General features: G+C 34.5%; 1 protein-coding gene across 1 annotated transcript in view; it reads right to left on the bottom strand.

Moving 5' to 3' along the window:
* Window positions 1-126: 126 nt before the first annotated feature.
* CDC14A (cell division cycle 14A) overlaps window positions 127-21,880 on the bottom strand; it is a 59,129-nt gene continuing 37,375 nt past the window's right edge. Inside the window, exons 9-16 of the mRNA NM_001177736.2 lie at window positions 20,506-20,736; window positions 17,918-18,056; window positions 15,127-15,283; window positions 13,072-13,184; window positions 12,487-12,534; window positions 10,039-10,167; window positions 8,856-9,178; window positions 127-1,860 (exon numbers count right to left, since the gene is read on the bottom strand). Coding sequence (NP_001171207.2) covers window positions 1,847-1,860; window positions 8,856-9,178; window positions 10,039-10,167; window positions 12,487-12,534; window positions 13,072-13,184; window positions 15,127-15,283; window positions 17,918-18,056; window positions 20,506-20,736 — 1,154 coding nt within the window. The 3' untranslated portion in view covers window positions 127-1,846. The remainder of the gene's footprint in view (window positions 1,861-8,855; window positions 9,179-10,038; window positions 10,168-12,486; window positions 12,535-13,071; window positions 13,185-15,126; window positions 15,284-17,917; window positions 18,057-20,505; window positions 20,737-21,880) is intronic.

Genomic DNA, 21,880 nt, shown 5'->3' with positions numbered 1-21,880 from the left:
AAATACTTGAGGCTTCTAAACAAAACAAATATAAGAATATTAGCTAGAAAGGTTACTTGTAGAAGATACTCCCCATGCTAATTTCTTTTCCAGTGAAGAAGGTTGATTGAGACAAGAAACAAGGAAGCTGGCTGATATCTGCATTTTATTATCAATTAGCTGTATACATGTACATATATCTACATTCCAAAATGAAACAGTTTTGTTTTTGTTTTTAAAGAAAACCATTTATAATAAAGCACATGCCATTTTTTTCATAAGAGGTAGAATTACCTTACCATTAATCTATAATTCATATATAGTATGTTGTGTGTGTGTATATATATATATATATATATATGCACACACATATGCTACTTTGTGTGTATATTTTACATATACACAATTGTGGAAAAGTACAGTATTGCATGTAAGTTTTATTCAGTGATTTATATAGCTGCTCTCAGTATTGCTTATTAACACTTTCAGTACGACTATGTAGCGATTTGTGACCTGGTGGCAACTTCAGTTGCAGGGCAAATAGAGATAATTCACAGGTCTTCAGAAACAAAGACTGACAAGTCAACAAGCTCTACTGTCATGTTCTTGTAGATTTTGGAAAAACTCACGGCTAACAAATCTGTTTTGTGTTTGTCTTCTAAAGTTCTCACAGATGCTGTTTTTTTATCCTGTGATTGTATTTGCGGAATTCTGAAGAACTTATACATGATCTCTAATACTTCACTATAAGACCATTTCATTCAAAAAATTCATTCCTAATTGCACTGGCTTATGTATTAGAGAATATCCTTACTGCTGACAAAGCTTATGTGCCACAGCAACTTACACTACCTATATATCTGACAATAGTTTTCAAATTAAAAGGTTTATGGAACACCCAATCAGTAAGTGAGAATTCAGTATACTTCCAAAACATTTACTTCAGTATGTTTTACTGCTGAAACTTGGAAAATGCAAGTATGCAGCACAGCCAAATTAAAACATTCTTTCTTTGTCAATATGCTTTGCCTGTCTATTTTTGCAGTAGACATTGCATAGCAAAATTTAACATTCTACTTTTAAAGAAATGTTTTAACTTTTAAAGTAAAATGTAAAAGTATTAATTGAATCATCAGCTAAGTTACTTTCTATTTGCAATGGAAGATCTAAGTTGCAATGTAACTCATTTTTCTTTCATAGCATTTCCTAATGAAACATTAGCAGCTCAATGTGGAAAGCAGACTATGTATTCAAGTGCTTTCAGTTGATAGCATAATAACTAGTCTCTCATTAGTTAGACTTCTATTAAGTTATCAGAAGACCAATCAGCGAAAGAGGTAATTACATTAGCCTTTAAGCAATAATGGACCCATAAAACAAGAAAAATCTCTTGTTCATTAAAAAAATATCTCTGATAAACGTGAAAAAATTCTTTAAAATACACATTTTGGTAGCAAAGAAGTGAACAACTAAATTAAAACATTCTAATTTTTACATAATTCTTATATATAGCTTTATAAAATATTCTCTTAATACATTTTAAGACTGTACACAAGTTAATAAATGCTATAATGAAATTAATTAGAAATATATTCAAGTAGTTTCAACATTAAAAATTTAAATCTGTATATAACATGGAGGAATAATTTCCATAAAACAACTTCAGTGCGTCTGCAGTAGTCATTAACAAGAAATTTCTGTCTGTTGAGAAGTTGTTCCTTGGTGTTATGGTTTTAATATAACTTTTATTGAAGACTCCTCAACTGAATGAGCAGCTTCTCTCTTTAAATTCTTCTTCACGAAGGACTTCCATGGTAAGAACTCAGCAGGTTTCACCAAAGCAGCAAAGCTTTAGTACTGAACATATTCAGACTGAAGGGACTGCGCAGAGAAGAAAAACTGATTAAAACTCATTGAGGTAATGCTTGTATTTAATATGTATTTTGCACTTCAAGATAAGGAAGAGTGGAAAGACAGAACGGAAGGGAAAAAAAAAGAACAGTTGGAAGGAAATCTGAATTTCTGCATTCTAATTTAAGTAAAAATCAATAAAATGCACAGAACTCAAAAATTGGACACTAAAAACCTATCAACTTCTTTGTATCTACACTTCTCCAAATCAAATCATAGAGATCCTTGGAAATAATACTAAAAATCTTTAATATTACACCTTAATACAATACCGTAAAAATTTATTGGGAAAATGTATGATTGCAGCTATTAGAATTGAGTTACTTCCATTTATCCTGAATGAGAATGAAAGTGCTACTGTGAAAAGATAGAGCATGCTTTAGGTGTTGGTTCAGGTAGTGACATAGGAAATTCATGTTGTGTAGCTATTTACGAAGGGGAAAAAAAAATTACAGCACAGCAAACCTACTATATTTATTTGCATTACTGGTTCTATTAGTTTTCCTATAAAATGAGTCATCAGTCCACATGACATTCAAATCTTTTATTACCTCCTATACAAATGTGGTCAGGAAGTTGTTGTGATGATCAGAAAATCTTATTTGAGAGCTCGATTCTACTGGCATGGTTATAAACAAATAAATGCAACTCATCCACACACTACATCCTGCCCTTGTATTTTAAAACTGCATAAATTAAGTAGGATTAGAGAAAACTACTGGAGACCAACACGTGTCCTAATAACTCAGAACCTTAGGAATCTTCTCCTCTCTTTTTCCACTATAACTAACTTGTCATTGTAGAAATGCACTCTGGCATCCATAACAAAACCTGTAAGTATAAAAAGCACATAATGAACTTTTAGAGCTCTAATACTGATTTTTTTTTTCTGCTATCCCCCAAAACTAAATAAAATATATTTCTGAGGTTGTCTTTTAAATGCATATTTCTCATCTTCAAGGTCTGAGATTATCTGGAGAGTCTTTCCTGTGTCAGCATACAGAGATTTGAACACTACTGACTAATAAGGGTACGGTTTTAGTACAAAATGATAAAAAGGTATCCTGTAATAGTAAATTTTCTGTAAAACAGAGCAGATGTAAAGAGCATTCATTTTCTTTATTACAGGCATGAAATACACAGTCAGAGAAGTTTATTCTGAGTTCTCTAATCATTCTGACTTCATGGGCTTTGGTGAGAACATTTGTTGAGCCATATGTAAGAGAGTAGCAGAAGGAATATCCTTTCATTAATGTGTACTTAAAACTTCTGTTCAACTAATGAACCTCAAAGGAGCAAGAAGCTCTCCCTAATGTTTCAAAGCCTCTTTGGAAAACAGTGAAGAATGAAATTTAAGCAGGATTGTTTTCCAGAGTAAGATTAATTGCTATACTTCCCATAAGGTTCCTAAACACGATGACATTCTAACAACTCAGTTGTTGTACAGCATACAGACCAATTTGAAAAATTAAATATACCTGCGGTATTAGTTTTTTTTCTTTCTTTTCCTGACCTTTGCAGGTAAGTAATTAATGCTCTTAACATCTCACATTGTCCAAAGAGATTGACTAATATTTCAAAACCTGTAACTTTCTTTTTTTTTTTCAGATGAAGGAGTTTTCTATTTTAAAATTCATTCCTACCTCCTATTTGCAGTGACTCAAAGTATAGCCTGTAATTCTGAAAGCTTTGTTAAAAACAGAAAGCCCCAATCTACCTTTACAAGTCACAGGCTTGTATTTAAGAAAATCTTACTTAAAATAGAGAAAAAGATAGAAGAAAAAAAAAACCAAAAACACTGAATTGCCATGAAGAGAGAACAAAGTTAATTGGGTAAAATCCTCAGTATGCAATCCTACAGTGGTCTTATGCATTATCAAGCTTGGTATTTTATACCCGAGCTTCAGACATTTAAACAGACTAAGAATTAGATGACTTCCCTATAGTTAATGATACCTTTCTAATGAAGTTCATGCTGAAGCAACTGCTTAGATTATTATCACTTTCCTTGCTCAGTAGGAGACACTGAAAGCCTCCTGGAAAAGAAAATAAATCACAGATCCATCTAGGTGTGAGAACCATACTCATGCATTTAAATTCAGGACTAAGTCATCTGAAAACTAACTTCTGAAATGCTACAATCCTGTATCACTTATGTCTATCTATCAAGAGGTGAACACACTCTCCTCCAGAAACTACATTCTAATGTTATGTCGTGATATTTTTAGGATAAAAGCCTCAAAAAGACTTAAATTACTTTTATGTAGAGATGAATGACCCAAAATGTTATTGCAACAGGAATGGAATGAAGACAAGAATTATTAAAAAAAAAAAAAAACCCACAACAAAACAACCTTAAGATCCACTAAAATAAATCAGAATATATTAAAGGACCTACATATACACTTGAAATGGTCCTTTCAGTCTGCTGGATTTACAGATCAGTAAGATATGCTAGTGTCTGTCTTTTCTTTTTTTCTTTATTGTGCAAAATGTCTTATATTCCACTAAATTCCCTGATGTTGAGAAAGCCTCTTCTACAAGTATCAAAGATCATATACATAAACTTTAAAATGCTGTAACACTTGTCAATTTTTTTTTTTTTTTTGAAATTTTTACATCTTGCCAGTTTCCATGGCAGCTATAGAAGCAAAAATGTGACTCATCTTAAGTCTACCCAGATACATACTCTTTGGTTAAAAAAAACCCCCCACATTTAAAGGAGTGACATTTTGTTTTTACAATAGTTATAAATACAAATAAATAATCTTACTGCAGTACCTTAGAAGTGGTTATACTTAGTAAGAGTTTCTGCAATTTATAATTGTAAGATGGTGCTTAGTCAAAGCATCCCACTTGTTAAGTTTGCAAATAAAGCATTTATTCTAATTGGATAGAATGGCAAGTTGACTATTCTATGAAATCAAGTTCTTCACCTATTTAATCAGCATACAATATGATGTAAGGAAATAGATTCACTTCCAGGCTTACTCTGATGAAAGAACAAAAGCCATTAGGGAAAAAACATGGCTGACAACAAATGGAAGAGACAGGAATGGTTATTTTTGTGCGTTTTAACCAGTAGTACTAATAGTAATACTAATAAATGGGTGGTATAATTTTGCATGATGAAAAAAGAGAAAGTAAGCGTATTAAGTAATGTTTTCTTCCATACTAGAAGAAAGAATTATGCACTTGCATCACCTAAAATGAAGTTCCTTGTTCTCTCACTAATGAGACTGAAGAGCATTGATTAGAAATGAATACTTACTGTCCTAAACATCTTAAAATGCTTCTCCACCACTGGTTGTATAATAGTTAACAAACTACTGAAGAGAAATAAAGACAATAAGGTGAATTTCTAAAATAAGAACACCTGTACAATTACAGATGGTTAGCTTGACATCTAACTCTGCTAAGTGAATTCTGCTCATAAAAAAGCACAGAAATATAATTCTTACTATTCAAGAGTTCCTTGATAAGTTAAATGTATAAACACAGATTTTCATGTATGTAATAGATTTCAGTCAAGTGCATTACCTTTTATAACTCCAATTAGAAAAAAGTGCAACATAAAAACACACTGCATCAAGACCAAGGTTTGGCTAACAAGCCTCCAAGTAAATTCAGCATCTAAAGCAGTGAAGTGGGAATCATTAAAAAGAATTCTATTTTTAACAGAATTCTGCAAGAACGGGTACTAAGGCTTGATGTTACTCCGTATTTTGTCCCTGAGCCTAAGACAATTGACGAATACCACCACAAGCAAAATATTACTTCAACCACTGACATCCAAATAAGACAAAACAGTCTTTCATGATTGGCAAATTGGTCCCAATAAGAAATGGGGAAAAAAAACCTAAAACAGATGATATTTCTATTATGTTAAATGCAGTTTTACAAAGAAAAAAAAAAAGAACAAGGAATGCAGAACATTAAACAATGAGAGTCACTATCTTGTTTATGCAAGGACTTGCCACCCTGATCAATTTCTAACGCAGAACATTTGAAGAAAATAACACAAGCTTTTCATTTATAATCAGGATGTCACTAGGTAGGCAGCTTTTGGCATGTGAAAAATGAGTGCTGCCTCTACTTATTAGAGAAAACCACCAAAAAACAGTATAGGATTCTAACATGATCAAAACGATGTTTGAACCAGAGTCATACATGCAAAGAGTTTAACTTACTAAAAGACAACAAACCTAAGATAAAATGTCTTCATGACAGTAAAATAAGGAAATAAACGACTCTAACAGTACATAATAAAGATATATACCAAGTTTCAGATTAAATGTGAAAAGGTTTGAAGTATGACTATATTCAACTGGTTGGACCGACTATCAAGAAAAATGATATTGTCTTCAAAATAAACCATTGTCAAGAAGGACATGTATTAGCCAGTTATAGACTCACTGCCAGAAAAGTAAGTACCAAGAGATTAAAAGGAGAAGACAGTTAAGTTTCTAAGATCTAGTACTTCTAAAGCTTTAGCTCTTAGAGTAAGTGTGTCTGTTGTTCCTATAATGGTTTATATAATCGTTTGGTACTCCTGTAACTAACTTTGGAGCTATTATGAACGATGACAACTTATTCTTCACAACTGAGTCACATTACAGTTATAAAGCAACTCTTCCCCTTAGGGCTCTCCATGTAGGTTTATGTATTTATACCTAATATGCAGCTCTAACTGCAATCTGGATAAAACAATTGCTGCTAGCAACACATTTAAGCAAATAAAAGAATGGGAATAGATTGACTTTCCAAATAATTACTGCTCAAATATATTTAAATGAAACAAAATTGAGGGTGAGAAACCCAAAAAAGGAGATGTTTTGCCACTTAGATATTCAGTTCAGATTAGTGATTGCTCTCTACCTTTATTTGCATTCTGAATTTTGTTCCAGTATAATCAGCTGGAGCCTCTGTCAGTCCTCTTCTGACAGCTGCTGTAAGATAGGAAACTAATCACCTAAAACAGCTGACTTTCCAAAATCATCAGAATTTATGAACAAGATAAAGAGTCACAGTTGTAACCTAGATAAAACATCATCAATTTGCTATACAGCTTCTCACCTTCTCATCTCTGCTTGGAAGTATTCAACCAATTCAGCTAGTTCAACCAAAACAGTTCTGTTTTTCCAGAACCAGTTTGATTACTGAGTTGGTTTATACATCCACCTTGAAACAAACATCATTTATGTAGTTTGCTTTGTAAGTTCCCACATAACAGGTGAAAACAGTGCCCAGTTGAAAAGGTAAAATAGTTTTGTGTAACTTAAAGGATGCAGTAATACTTAAGAAGTCCCTAGCCAATAAGCTAATGCTGATGCTTAAAGTATGGTTCAAATTCAAATTTAAATTCAATATAGAACACTTAGTGATCCTATGATCATGGAATATTAACATTTATTTGCAGATAAGCAGTAGTGGATAAGAAGAACATCCTAGCATAGTAACTCTACTCCTTTTCCAGTGCAAGCATACATCAAAAGTATAATACAGAACATCTAGGAGGTATTGAGTTCCCTCACAGTAAGTTTATTTTCAATATACATTTTATACTAGCTAGGTTTCAGTCCCACATGCAAACTAATTCTACAACAGAATAATGAAAATGAGTGCAACTCATACTCCCAAGCTACAAACGTGAATTCTGAACACTACGTGGTGCCATATACAAGCTATTAATGAGAGGATAGATCTCTCACCGCTTTGGAAAAAAAGATAACATAACCTATGACTGATCTTCTGTGCTGACATCCTAATTGCATGCAATGAATATATAGCCTGTTTTAAGACAGGGGACTCACCGCACCAAAAAACAGTAATAGGAATAACACTAAAACTTTTCCTATACCAAAACAAATAACGTATCAGTAGTAATGAAACAGAAAAGGTGCAATATTCTGAAATTATTTTTATATGAAGGTGATTTTATTTCCATTGGCTGAAGAATATGAAGTGTCAGTAGTAAACAGAGGCAGATGAGTTCAATTAATTCTAGACAATATATTCTATTAACAACACTGCATTAATTTTTGTATTTAGTAGGATATCAAATGTCAAATCTTTGAAGGCCAGATATTCTATGTGATTTTTAAAAATGTTTTTCCCCCCTAAAATTGATAATCTGCAGGTGCAGTTATTTCTGATTTCAAAACTGAAATGTTTCTAGTCTCTTCTCTCTGCATTTTGTAAAGAGCACTTTCAAGTTGCACTAACTTATTCACGTATCCTCTTTCTGCATACTCTTTCACACAGAAAAAGGGGCACAAAATAAGCCCAGGGCAGCAAAGTTGGCAAGGTATAAAAGCTAATTCTGAGCAACGTGATCTAGCTGTAGATGTTGCTATTCATTGCAGGGAGTTGGACTAAATGACATTTAAAGTTTTCTTCCAATTCAAACAGTTCTATGATTCTGTAAAACAGTGAGACCATTGGAAATGTATTGAAATAAGATACTCTTCTTCATTGTTAGAAAATGAGTTGGGTATTAAATCAAGAACACTCATCTTTTAAATGAGTCCTATCTTTCAGAATGTAGTGTCTTCCATTTAGTATGATATATACAAAGATTTATTTAAATCTACTACTTCATGAAGATTAAAACACATCACAAACTTTATAACATTATTATGGATAATCTGAAATGAAAATCTAAGGGAAATAAAGATCCATAAAAAGGTATCATGAAAGGTATTACTTTGAGCTTAGGGCTGAACTATTTTCATGAAACCTCTATGATCCAGATGCTCAAAAAAAGTAGAAAAAGAAGCAGTTGAAATGATAGTTAATTAAAAAGGTAACAGACAAGTTGCTGTTAAGAAATATTAAAGGAAGTCAGAAAATTGCTAGTTTAAGATTTTTTTTTTTTTTTTTTTTTTTAACAGCTTTGCTCAGAGAATCAAGAAAGATAAGCATTGGTCAGATGCCTGAAAGGATGGTTGTGACTGCCAACTTACAGGAATTGATCGACTCTGGTATTGTGCTGGAAGAGCTGTAAGGCCCATAAAGGAGACTTGGTGCATACTCATCTGTCACGGTGCTGTGAAAACTGGTTTGGCTGCTCAGGTTGTTGCCATTATTGCTGCTTCTGTTGTACAAGTTGTTGTTCAGTTCATGGTTATTTCTGCGAGGCAGCTGCAAGCTGCCATTCAAGTGGCTGGAGATTTGGCTTACGGAAAAACCTGTCCTAGAGGACAATGATGTCATTTTGCTCTCATCATCATCTGAAGCAGCATACAGGTTCCCTAGAGAACTGGCTAATCTGGAGTTTATAGAAATGCTGAATGGAAAACACATGTGGGGAAAAAATACAGAGAATATATGTACAAAGATATACAAAAAAAGCAGATAATTCAGAAGACACTAGGTGAATAATATGGAGCATTCTGAAATAGTGTGTGCACATAGCTTCATCTTCTCACTCTTGAATAATGAATAACAGAATTGTCAGGAGTTCCCAAACATTGTTTACTCAGGCATTACCACTGCCAGCTTTCATCTCTGTCAAATCATGTGTACATGCAGGAGATTGTGTTAAAAGTCACAGGCAATGGCTGACCTACTTTGAAGTATTTTGTCTACATTTAAGTTTAGGAACTCCTCATTTATTAAAGTAGTGACTTGATAGAAGTCTTCAATCAGCCAATAAGAAATATAATAAAATTTGAGAATAAAAATAGAGTGTCCAGAAATACCTCTTTGATTAAGTTAGCTGATTTCCATAAAATATTTGTGCCCGGAAATTATGAAAAATGCACCATCCTAAATTTTAATTAACAACCATAATTACCTCATCCGAAAGTAATAATGGAATTGAGTGGCAATTAATCAAGGATTCATAAAAATAATTTCAGTTACTACTTACTATTCTGACACTAGTAATATACAGATTTACAGGAATACTCTGACAAAGCTTCTATTAAGCAACATAATACTGTTTCTGAATGGATGCAATCATCTCTTACCAGTAGTATTTTTCATTAATTTTTAAAAGTGCAGGTAACCAAAATTTGACTAGCGGAACAGCGAATCATGTAAGTAAATCAAAGCCTTCTTAGAAGTTCTCCATAGACTGTATATGTACAGAAACTCATTGTAATAGTCAGTAACTATTTGTACCAAAATAAGAAAAAAAATAACCTTTTAAGATTTGAGCCTGAGGAAGAGGTAATTCTGTTTATTCTTTCTGCAGATGATGAATTAACTGCCATGATTTTTGAGGCCTTCAATGGAGATACGGATCCTTCCATAGTTCCTGAAGTATTCAGTCTAAAAGTAGCAGAGTTTCAGTAAGAAACAAGATTGATTGAAATAGACATCTCAAACACAAAGCTATTCAAAATATAGACTAATATGTTCAAAAACTAATCTCAGTATGTACTAACAACTCAACAGCAGAAGATTTGCTAGTTTCAAGGAACATTTTTCCTAATAACTCGCTCCCAAGTTTTCCACTTTCAGTGTTATATCATAGAGATATGTGCTACTTTTCATCTTGATATTTTGTGTCTGACTTACAATGACAAAGAATGACTTTGATGCTTATAAAACTAGTAAAAAGAAAACAGAAAATGTAGCTTTCAAGAGAAGAGTGTCAAATTTTCCTGGTGACAGCAGAGTTTTTACAAAGCCGCATGAAACATACAGCTTTTTCTAGGATGTGATTTGTAGTGACCAAATTCTGTAAGTATGGTGCACTGAACTATTCAAAAAAAAAGGATAGCATTATAGCAATCAATATTAGTTTAATAACAGTTAATGAATGAATCTCCTAGCAGTACCATGACATTCTCTTGATCCTTAGACTGACTAGTGTTATTGCGATGAGACGTTAGGGATAAAACACCTTGGGTACAAGTCTCTTAGTATAAGCACAAAAGAAACAACAGAGCAAAAATACTTAACTCCATACCAAGAAAAGGTAAACAGATGTTCTCCAAGATTAGACATCTGGAGTAATTCATCCAAGTACAAGATCCTGTACCTGGGCTGTGGCAATCCCAAGCACAGATACAGGCTGTGTGAAGAATGGCTTGAGAGTATAGCTGAGGAGAAGGATTTGGGAGTGTCGGTTGATGAAAGATTCAACATGAGCCAGTAATGTGCACTTGCAGCCCAGAAGGCCAACTGTACTCTGTGTTGCATCAGGAGAAGTGTGACGAGCAGGTTGAGAGAGGTGATGCTGCCTCTCTACTCTGCTCTTGGGAAACCCCACCTGGAGTACCGCACCCAGTTCTGGAGCCCCCAATATAAGAAGGACATGGAGTTGTTGGAATGGGTCCAGAGGAGGGCCACGAAAATGATCAGAAGGCTGGAGCACCTCCCCTATGAGGACAGGCTGAGAGAGCTAGGGCTTTTCAGGCTGGAGAAGAAAAGGCTCTGGAGGAACCTTATAGCAGCCTTACAGTACTTGAAGGGGGCCTACAGGAAAGCTGGGGAGGGGCTTTTTATAAAGGCATCTAGCAACAGGACAAGGGGAAATGATTTTTAACTGTAAGAGGATAGATTTGGACTAGATATCAGAAGAAATTATTTACTGTAAGGGTGGCGAGACACTGGAACAGGTTGTCCAGTGAGGCTGTTAATGCCCCTCCCTGGAAGCATTCAAAGCCAGGATGGATGGGGCTTTGAGCAACCTGGCCTAGAGGGAGGTGCCCCTGCCTATAGCAGGGGAGTTGGAAATAGATGATCTTAAAGGTCTCTTCAAACCAAGCCAAACCATTCTATGACATCAAAAATCCAGGCTGGAATAGAATTGAAGGTAATGTGTTCTTTTTCATATTAATGCTTTATAGTGACAGTTATATTGTTTTTCATGCTGTATTTTAAACACAATGGTAAGGGGTGTGGTGGTTACAAAAGCTTAAGAATTAGTTCCACTATTCTAATAGCTCTTAAAATCAAGTCCATTTCCATTCTAAGTTTTGTTCTCTTTAGATGGGAACTGTCAGGACTACTGGAACTTTAGTACAGGTCATAAATGAAACAAAAATTTAGAAAGTGAGATGAAATTATTGACTCCACATAAACTTCTGGGAAAGTTTGTAGTAAAATCGACAGTATCCTGCATTAAACTATCAGAAGGCACTAAAAAAAAATATATATATATATATTCATCAGGTATCTCTTCTAAAAAAAAGTATTTATTGTATGCACCAAGCTGTATCTCTAGCCCATCTACAAAAAAAAAAAAAAAAAACCTGTGTTACAGAGGCAACAATTAGCTGACTCATGGTTTTGAGGTAAGTATTTATTTTTACAGAAATATAGTGGTCATGAATGAACTATATATCCTTCACTGTACAACTGTATAGGTATCAGAAAATATGACTGGGGAAACTACTTGTGTATGCTAGTTATCAAGGACAATTCAAGGCGTCTCTGAATTAAAACTATACTCCTGTCTTAATTTTTTTTTCTGTTTCCAGTTGTTTAAAAAAAATTTGTTCCCTGGAATTTCTCATAAGTTTGAAAATGCTTATCAATCGATATGATACACATAACTCAGAGCACTGAAAACAGAAGACCAGGATGGTAAACATTTAGAATTATAATTTAATACAATAAATAACTTCTTGAAGTTAATACCTGAAAGGTTGTGATATGGACCTGGAGTGCAGTTTCATTTCTTGCAGCCTAAAGAAACCAAAGAAGCAATCTTATGAATTAAAGAATAAATTTATTGAAGGTATAATCACAAGTTTCATATGGGTTTTAAAGTATGAAACTAATAAGAGTTAAAAATTATTGATTATTATTTAAAGTTAAAAGGTTTAAACAATTGCAGGTTTAATTCTAAAGTTTACATTTTTACAGATCCTGAAAGATTCAAAATTTATATAAAGAATAAAGGTAAATTACAGAAATTAAAGAACATTTTTGATAGGAATACAAGTTTTAAAATGATAGACAGACAAATCTGAAGGTTTCAAAATATTTTTCTGCTTTATCTTATTACTAAATAGTAAGTAGTTAATGAGAACAGGAAGACAGAAAACAAAGAAATATATTAATAAAACAAATCTGCAACTAATATACACATGCATGGATATTTCCACCACAGAACTGGCACAACTAATACAACTGCTTAAATAAGATTGTGTACTTTCTATAAAGGTCTGACAGCAAAATACGAATGTAAAGTTGCAAATCACTTCACAATTACATAATTACCTCAGAGCTCCAGTTGTAGAACACGGCTGTCTCCGACTCTTTAAGGCATGAAGCTTATCTCCCTGTGTCAGGCCATCCATAGTTTCCACACCTTCCTTGTCTTCAAAATCATACTGGAAAAAATGAAGTATGCAAGAAAAAAAAATATATAGTCTTGGGAGCAAAATAATTTCCAAGTAGTAAACATCCCCTTCACGAAGATTAACACATGAAAGGCGTATCTACTATCTTGTGCATTGATGGGGCACTACTCCATCTTTGCACAGTTCTAGTGAATAAAACGTGGTGCTGCACAAATACATGCTCACTGAGGCTTTTTGCAGACACTAAGCTCAGAACCAGTTCAGAATGCTTGAATCAAATGCCACTTTATTTAAAGCAGTCAGAATGTTAACAGCTTTAATATTATACTTGTAAAAACCTGAAAATCATATTACAAAAGAAGTTACAGTAGAAAAAAGCTCTGAATTTATGCCATGAATCTGTATATAAGCTGCTATATTGGATTCAGTAAAGTAGGAATAGCTCAGATCCAAAACCATTATTTTTACCTATATGGCTATGTGCCATCTGTTTTCATTAGGCAAAGTAAGATCATCTCAATGCAGCGTTATATTCTCCAATTGGCAATCTAGATACTTAACAGATTCCAAGCCACAAATTGAACTTCAAAAAGGGCAATAGTTATCAATCTAAAATAATGCTCTATCATACGATCTACTGTAACCTGAATATCTTGAATGCATTTCTGTAAAGGTACCATTTGAAGATGTCCATTGTTTTCTTTGTCATTCACATCATATAAAAAGCTATTTAGTTAATACTGAGCTAAGACAGGATTAACCAAATGAATTTTAAGTTTCTCTAACTCACTTCTCACAGCTGTAGGAAGCTACAGTTTGAAGTTCTTACTGGCTAAGAAACAGAAGTATGCTCACTGTAGCTCCCAGTCCATGCTTCTCCTTCAAATATATAGTTGTCAAATTCTTACTGATGTTATGTGTACACTAACAGTAATCCACAATACTGCAATAATAGTATCTGTACACTTGCATGTTATCAGCTAGAAACTCAGAATAAATCGATTTCCAGTTGGAAAACCAATTTTTTCCCCCCTCTGTTCTCAAAACAACAACTGAAAACCATAGACGGCAGATTTGAAATCACGCACACCTTCTTGAAGTGTAAGAAGTGACTTTTGCAACTCACATTGCAAAAGACTTCTAAATATAATCCAAGCTTTTTCTATATATATTTTGAGAAAAATTGAGATTTCTTATAATCGTCACATTGTAAAAAGAATATACTGACAAGACTAACAGCAACAAAAAAACCTAAAACGTTCTAGTTATTATGATCAGCTCCATCTCTGCTTATCTGAAAAACTTATATATGAGAAGCTGAACATAAGCCAGCAGTGTACGCTTGCAGCCTGGAAGACCAACTGTATCCTGGGCTGCATTAAAAGTGGAGTGGCCAGCAGGCAGAGGGAGGTGATCGTGCCCCTCTACTCAGCTCTTGTGAGGCCCCATCTGGAGTACTGAATCCAGGCCTGGGGTCCCCAGTACAGGAAGGACGTGGACCTCTTGGAGTGGGTCCAGAGGAGGGCCACTAAGATGGTCAGAGGGCTGGAGCACCTCTCCTGTGAGGAAAGGTTGAGGGAACTAGGCTTGTTTAGCTTGGAGAAGAGAAGGCTCCAGGGAGACCACATTGTGGCCTTCCAGTACATGAATGGAGCGTATAAACAGGAAGAGGACTGGCTGTTTACAAGGGTGGATAGTGATAGGACAAGGGGGAATGGTTTTAAACTGGGACAGGGAAGGTTTAGGTTAGAAAGAAGTTTTTCACACAGAGGGTGGTGACACACTGGAACAGGTTGCCCAAGGAGGTTGTGGATGCCCCATCCTGGAGGCATTCAAGGCCAGGCTAGATGTGGCTCTGGGCAGCCTGGTCTGTTGGTTGGCAACCCTGAACATAGCAGGGAGGTTGAAACTTGATCATTGTGGTCCTTTTCAACCCCAGACATTCTATGATTCTATGATTATAAACCCTTACCTCCTCATATTGATCCAAGTCTTGCACTTTAAGCAAGCTGTCATTGATTGACATATCATTCAAACCGCAGAGAACTCTGTTAATGTTTCCATCAACTACTTGTTGCTTCTGTTTTGATTGTATGAGATCTCCCTCCAGCCATAACATTGCTTGTTTCCTTTTGGATTCAAAGCAAGTTATTAATATCAATAAATTTACACACAAACAATATGAAGTTATGCTACTCTTACAGACTGCTTATATTTGAATCTTTTGTACATCTTTGTCTGGAAAAAAAAAATGACACATCTATCACTAAAAAAATTATCTTCAGTGGTTAAAAAAAACCACCATAGAATCTTTAAACAAGTCTGCAGTCAAAAAAAAAAAAAATTACAGACACTGAAGTTTGATTTTACAAAACCATAATGGGAAAATAAATAATCTAAACTGGTGTTGCTAATAATATTTAAAGGTTTTTAAAAGTTATCTTAAATAAAATCATATAAAATAATGTTTTTATACACATAACGAATAAACAATGATAGTGCACTTGAACTTCATATTAACATGGAGTTTTGTGTACATGGATAATGTAAAACTAATGCTGGCTTGAACAGCAAAAGGAGTCATGATCATGCAAAGCTGAAGAGGTCTCTGGCATTATTTTTCAGAAAATTCAAGCTTATATGCTTCAGACAGGTGGCAAGAATAATCATCATTTAATTGCAATGTGCATAAGCTGAGCTGGATAGATACCCATCAGGCTTCATAAAAGAACTGAGATCCTTTTACATGTTATCGTAACAGATTAAATTCCTATACCAAAAAAAAAAAAAAAAAAAAAAAAAAGCCTAGGGAATTAACTGAGAAGATACTTTCACTGGAAAGTTTACCTTAAATCAGTAGCCTGAGCCAATTACCCAAGCTTGCATAGCAACAAATGGGAAAGCTAAATACTTCCAGAGGTTTCACTACATCCTAAGAAAACACGCAGTGGAGGTGATGGAGAAAATGGCACCACTTAATCCACCTAGCAGAAGTAGCCTAGAATTTGAATACTTTAGAAGTCTTTAGAAATCTAGAAGATTCTAGATTTAGATTCTAGATTTAGAATTTAGAATTCTAAATTCTAGATTTAGATTTAGAAATTCTAGATTTAGAAATCTAGAAGATTAATTGTATTCACAGCAGCCAACTCATTTGACACACTTTTACCCAAGAGATGTGTCTAAAAAACAACAAACACCTGTTCAAAGCCCCTTTGAGAGACCTCAAAAGACCTAAGAGATGAAGCTTTGACATCTGTGAAGGCTCAGACAGCGAATTTCTAAGACTTTTGTCAGATGTAACGTTGTAGTCCTGAGGCCAAGACATTTTACATTAGACTGATAAAACTGATGTTAGCTCCTTCCTCTTCATTCTCATTTTGACACTACTGGTGATATAACTTGAGTTTTGGCTGAATATCAAAAATAGATTACTATTGCCATTAGGATAATAAATTCAGAAACTGTACTATAGCTCTTCACTACAAAAAATAGACATGAATAAAAAATCTGAAAGATCTTTGTCCATCTACCAAATCAAACTAAGTATTTAAAGGCCACTACTTAAAAGACCTGGGTCCTGTTTTTCTCATCTTTCAAGTGAATAGTACTTTATAATCACTCTATTTAATATCTTCCTCTCAATTTTGCTCATTTGTGGAAAAAATCCATCATCCAAAGCTTTTAATCTGTCTTCAGAGAGCCCTTGTGGTCTGTGAAAGTTTGTGATTCACAGGATTTTCAGCAATGGGTGGCCTCCTCTCAAATAAAGGAGCACCTGTTCCAGAGTAGAAAGCAAATAGGAATCCTAATTCATGCTCCATTTCTCATAGGAATTTTAGTAACACTTCTTTCTCTCATAACCTATGTATTTTAGATACAAGGCCAGGTTTATGATTTACTGTATTTATCAGGCCAATGATTTACTGTATTTATATAGTATTATTTACTCACAATAATGAAAATGTCTTCAGATAAATGTCAGCAAGATATCAACTGAAATTAGCATAAATGCTATAGAAGTACACAATGTAGAAGCCACTATGAAATTAAAACAAATAAACATCAACATCACAAAAGCCAGCATAATTTTGCCCATTATTTCCAGTTCGAATCACTCAGGATCAGATCTTGAATCTCTCATTCTAAATGTCTGTAAATTAAGTGTTTTCAAAACAAAGGGTACCGCCAATTTTGAGAAGAAACCACATTAAAACCATACATTATTGTTTTGCTAACAGCTATTAGCTCCAAGTCGAAAATGTTTCATACATTATGCTATAAAACTGACAGAGACAATAAGCTCTCTGCCACATACTTATTTAATCCCTAGTTACAAGAAAGAAAAGTAACATCAGTTTTTACTACAGTAAGATTAATTTCAAGTGTCATCATAGACTTAACGTGTATATAGTCTATCCTTTCTACATTAACATTTTAACAAGTGTTTACAGTTGATTTAATCTTATATCAACATATGAATTGATACTGCCAAAACATTTGTCTTCATCTCTCAAATCCCCTAGAATAAAAACATACAGAGTCATGAGACCTCTGTCCCTGAAGGCAACAAAACGTACAGTATTCCAGAGAAGATGATCGCTACCAATTAAATATATCTCAATCTCAACTAACTTAAAATATATTATGAAAGGTAGTAACATGCAATTCCAGTAGGCAGAAGATAGATCTGTACAATCATGGAAGATCAGTAAGCATGTAGAAAAGCAGTTGATTCCTAGTAGCAAATGACATGCACATACTCTTCCAAGAAGTGTTGCTGAGGTCCTATAATAGAGCCTGGTCGACATACTCTTATCCAAGCAATGGCTTCAGTGTGTGTGAACCTGTAGTGTTTCATTATGTAACAGGCGATCAGTGTTCCCGTTCTCCCCAGGCCAGCTAAAGAAACACATATTAATATTCACATACAAAGTTGAGAGCATTTCCTAATTATCAAATTCAAATACGAGATAAGACAACTTTTGAAATGTTGTTTACTACCTTAATATTTGAAGAAACAATTTCTGATTTGGTACTCTGTTTATTACACTATTGGATTTCAGTGCTGTACTTACACAACTTAATATATTTTAAAAAAATTAACGCCTGTAAGAAAACATGCAACTGATAATTCTGTCATGCACTTCTATCTCAAACTTTTAAGGGTTGATATTTAAGAAATCTGTGACCAAGCTGGAACTTGTTCTTACAAGACCATAAATAAAACAAAATGAAAGTACCCTTACACAGAGGCCAACATTAATACTTTAAAAATTAAGGATCAAACACACGAAAATGACATGTACACACCACAACAGTTAGCAGCAAACATCTTTTCAGCTAGTGGGATTTGTTGTGATATCAGCCTGTAAAAACTATTCACTACTAACCACAGAACGATTGAGTTTGGAAGGGACCTCTGGGTCCATTCTATTCCAATCCCCTACTCAAACAGGGTCACCCAGGGCTGTTCAGGTTCACATTCAGACAGCATTTGAAGATCTAAAAGCAGGGAGACTCCACAACCTCTCTGGACATCCTGTGCCAGTTTTCAGTCACTTGCATAGCAAAGAAGTTCTTCCTGATGTTCAGAGGAAACCTCTTGTTTTTCAATTTGTGCCCATTGCCTCTTGTCCTGACAAAGGGCACTACTGAGAAGAGCCTGGGTCTGTCCCCTTCACATATTTATATATATATTTATCACCATCATGTTCAACATCACCAACATGTTCAACTTTGACCCCACCAGGATGCTTAGATCCTATTCTGCAAAGCTGCTTTCCAGCCAGGTGATCCCCAGCTGGGGAATGCTCCTCTCCTGCACTTCTTCTTGACCTATCTGTATAAACAGCAATGCACATTGACTAGCATACAATATATGTCAGTAGCTTAAGAAATTCAGCCCACTCTCCAAAACTACAAATTAATCGTGGTTTTAAGAAAGGGGTAGAAGAAAGGGTAGAAGGCAAACTTAGCCTTCGCTATTAGACAAATCTATAACTATAAAACAATAATTTATCTCTTTCTAGCCGTCTGTCTCAACTGTTGATTAAGTATCTACATGTTTATACCTTATTTCCCCAAGTGTTTTTATTTTGGGTTTGGTGGTATGGCAGTATAGGTTGAATCTTCCCATCAATGTTCCATTTACAGTCAGTCACTACTTATATATCAGTAACTGTTTATATGAGAGATCTCTAACAAGCCAACCATCTTTATTGACAATTTAATACAGAACTAGAAGCATTTTACATTTAACCAATAACTAAATATTGCTGCAACTTTTTGGAGAGTTTAGACAATTCAGATCAGAGGATTAAGGTTAAAAGCTTATAATAAGGGAGATTCTGAGACCATCAATGTCTACAGTGGAAGCTGTGCTTGGAATAATTCTACAATAAGAGTACAAGAAATCTACAGACAGTACATCAGCTGTGAGTTAACTATTCACTTCTCATATGTTTATTTGTAAGGGTTTAAAAAATTTTAAAAGTGAGTTTTTTCAGGGATGGAGGTTGAGGTTTATGTAGTCAGATGAAAGAGCAAAAATACTTCAGGTTATCAAGTGCACATCTAAGTCACCAGGAAAGTATACTGTCTTCTCTCAGTAACTAAGCCTGGAGATTGACAGGCTACTCCCATAATTTATACTTCAAGTGAATTAGCAGATGTTTGTCTTAGTAATGCCAGAATTTTTGGGTTCTAGCCAAACTAACAACTTGTTGGCAAATAAACTTGTTTACCCTGATATATGTTTAAAGTTCATGGAAAAAAATACAAACATAGCACTATTATTGTTTCAGATCAGCAAGACATTTGTCTTCACAATGAACTTACACAATTCTTTAAACAAAAATCAAGCGGAACCCTTCAGAGCCTTTGTTGATCCTTCTTGACTAAGCATGTTCTGTATATGTTCTAGCTCATATGCTGACATAGACAGGTTTGAAATACTAGCATTGCAATAGTAACTTTCTCCACAGAAGAATGTGGAACAGTCCCAAAAGTACAAAGAAAACCATTCAGCTTTTAGCATTCCCTAGCCAATTAGCATAATGCTAACTGTGAAAGCCAAATGCAAAAGAGAAGCCTATAAGAACTAAAACTCATATCTGCAAGTGACACTAAGCAAAAAAAAGAACAGAACAATGAAGAATGGATTGTCATGTTGTTTTTTAAGTAGTAGAGTGGGATAAAAGAGCTCAAAATGCACATGAAAATATTTGTTGTATATTTAGTCCAATTATAAAGTAATATTACTTTCAAAAAAGTTTTCACCTTTTAGTGTTTCTTCAATTGCTTTTTTTTTTCCTACAATAAACTACGCACATTAATACCGATCACATACCTTTACAATGTACAGCAATAGCGCCATTAGCATTTTCACAGATGTTCAGGAACCTCTGAACTATACTGTCACTTGGCGTGCTTCCGTCTATGAAGAACAGGTCATAATGCTCAAAACCAGCATCAGTAAAGCGTTTTGCCTCATAAATTTTTTTGTTTAGTCTTATAATTGATGTGATGTTATGTTTCCTGAAATAGGGAAAGTAGGCTTCAGGTGCATGAAGAGGATAACCTGTAAAAAAAAAAAAAAAGAAAAAAAAAGAAAAAAGCAAGATGTGCTGCAACGATCATGCTATAAGGATGAAACTCAATGCTGTGGTAATAAAAATCCTTCCAAAAATCCTTTGAAAAGTATAAGGGAACATTCTTGTACTGAAGATGCTCTATTGTTTTATTTGGAATAATACAGAAACAAGTTGATATTGAAAGAGTCCACAAAATACTCCTAAAAACTACTATACATTAAAAGAGGATCAGAAAAAAACAATTAGAGCACAGTATTTCTGAAGCACCATACTCTTTTTTTAAGCTTGCAACCCTCTACTTATAGAGATTTACAGATGTTTGAGAGCTAAGGACATGCATCGATTCAGCATTTTAGAAGAGCTGTTTATCTATAGAAAAGCTGTAGATCACAAGAATAAAACATGCGTTAAAAGGAAATACTATTTATGATGGAAATAGATTGGTGATCTACATAATAGACAAGAGCAACAGTCAAAGGTAAAGTTGAGCAAGAAATATTTATACTATACTTAGTTAACTTCTTTACTTCCAAGTTGCCAAGTACTTTCTCTTTCCAACTCTTTCTTGATATGTTTCCAGTAAACTATACTTTTTAAGAAATTTTCACTCCCAGCTCATACAATTTTGTTTCAGATTCCTAAATAGTTTACAGTTACTTTCCTGCATATCAACTATATTCAGAAATATGTGATAGTTGCACACATTCCTGAATTCAACATCTTGAAATAAGTATGAGGGCTGCTCTGAAAGTAAAGCCTCCTATTTTATTACATTGGCCTGTGATGTCAGAGCCAGATGCTGGTGGTATGGCAGTAGAGACTGGACCTTCCCACCAATATCTATTATATTTTGTTGCTGTGTGGCAGACGGCAGCAGAGGGACACTCTGACAAAATGGCATCTGACATGGAAGTGCGTATGAAGCAAGGGTGTGCCAATCCACTGACATTCACCAACGCTTGCTGAAAATTTATGGAGATCAAACAGTGGGTGTCAGTGTAGTTAAGTGGTGGTTGGTGCATTTCAGTAGTGGTGACAGTGGGCCACCTCCAGTGGTGCAGATTTTGACAAGCACAGTGTGCAGGCTCCTGCTCATCACTGGTGAAAAAGCACAGCTAATGGTGGTGATCA

Source organism: Gallus gallus, chromosome 8 (assembly GCF_016699485.2).
Source record: "Gallus gallus isolate bGalGal1 chromosome 8, bGalGal1.mat.broiler.GRCg7b, whole genome shotgun sequence".
Taxonomy (NCBI): domain Eukaryota; kingdom Metazoa; phylum Chordata; class Aves; order Galliformes; family Phasianidae; genus Gallus; species Gallus gallus.
Note: the sequence above shows the minus strand (reverse complement) of the source record. Positions and strands in the feature narration are given on the sequence as shown.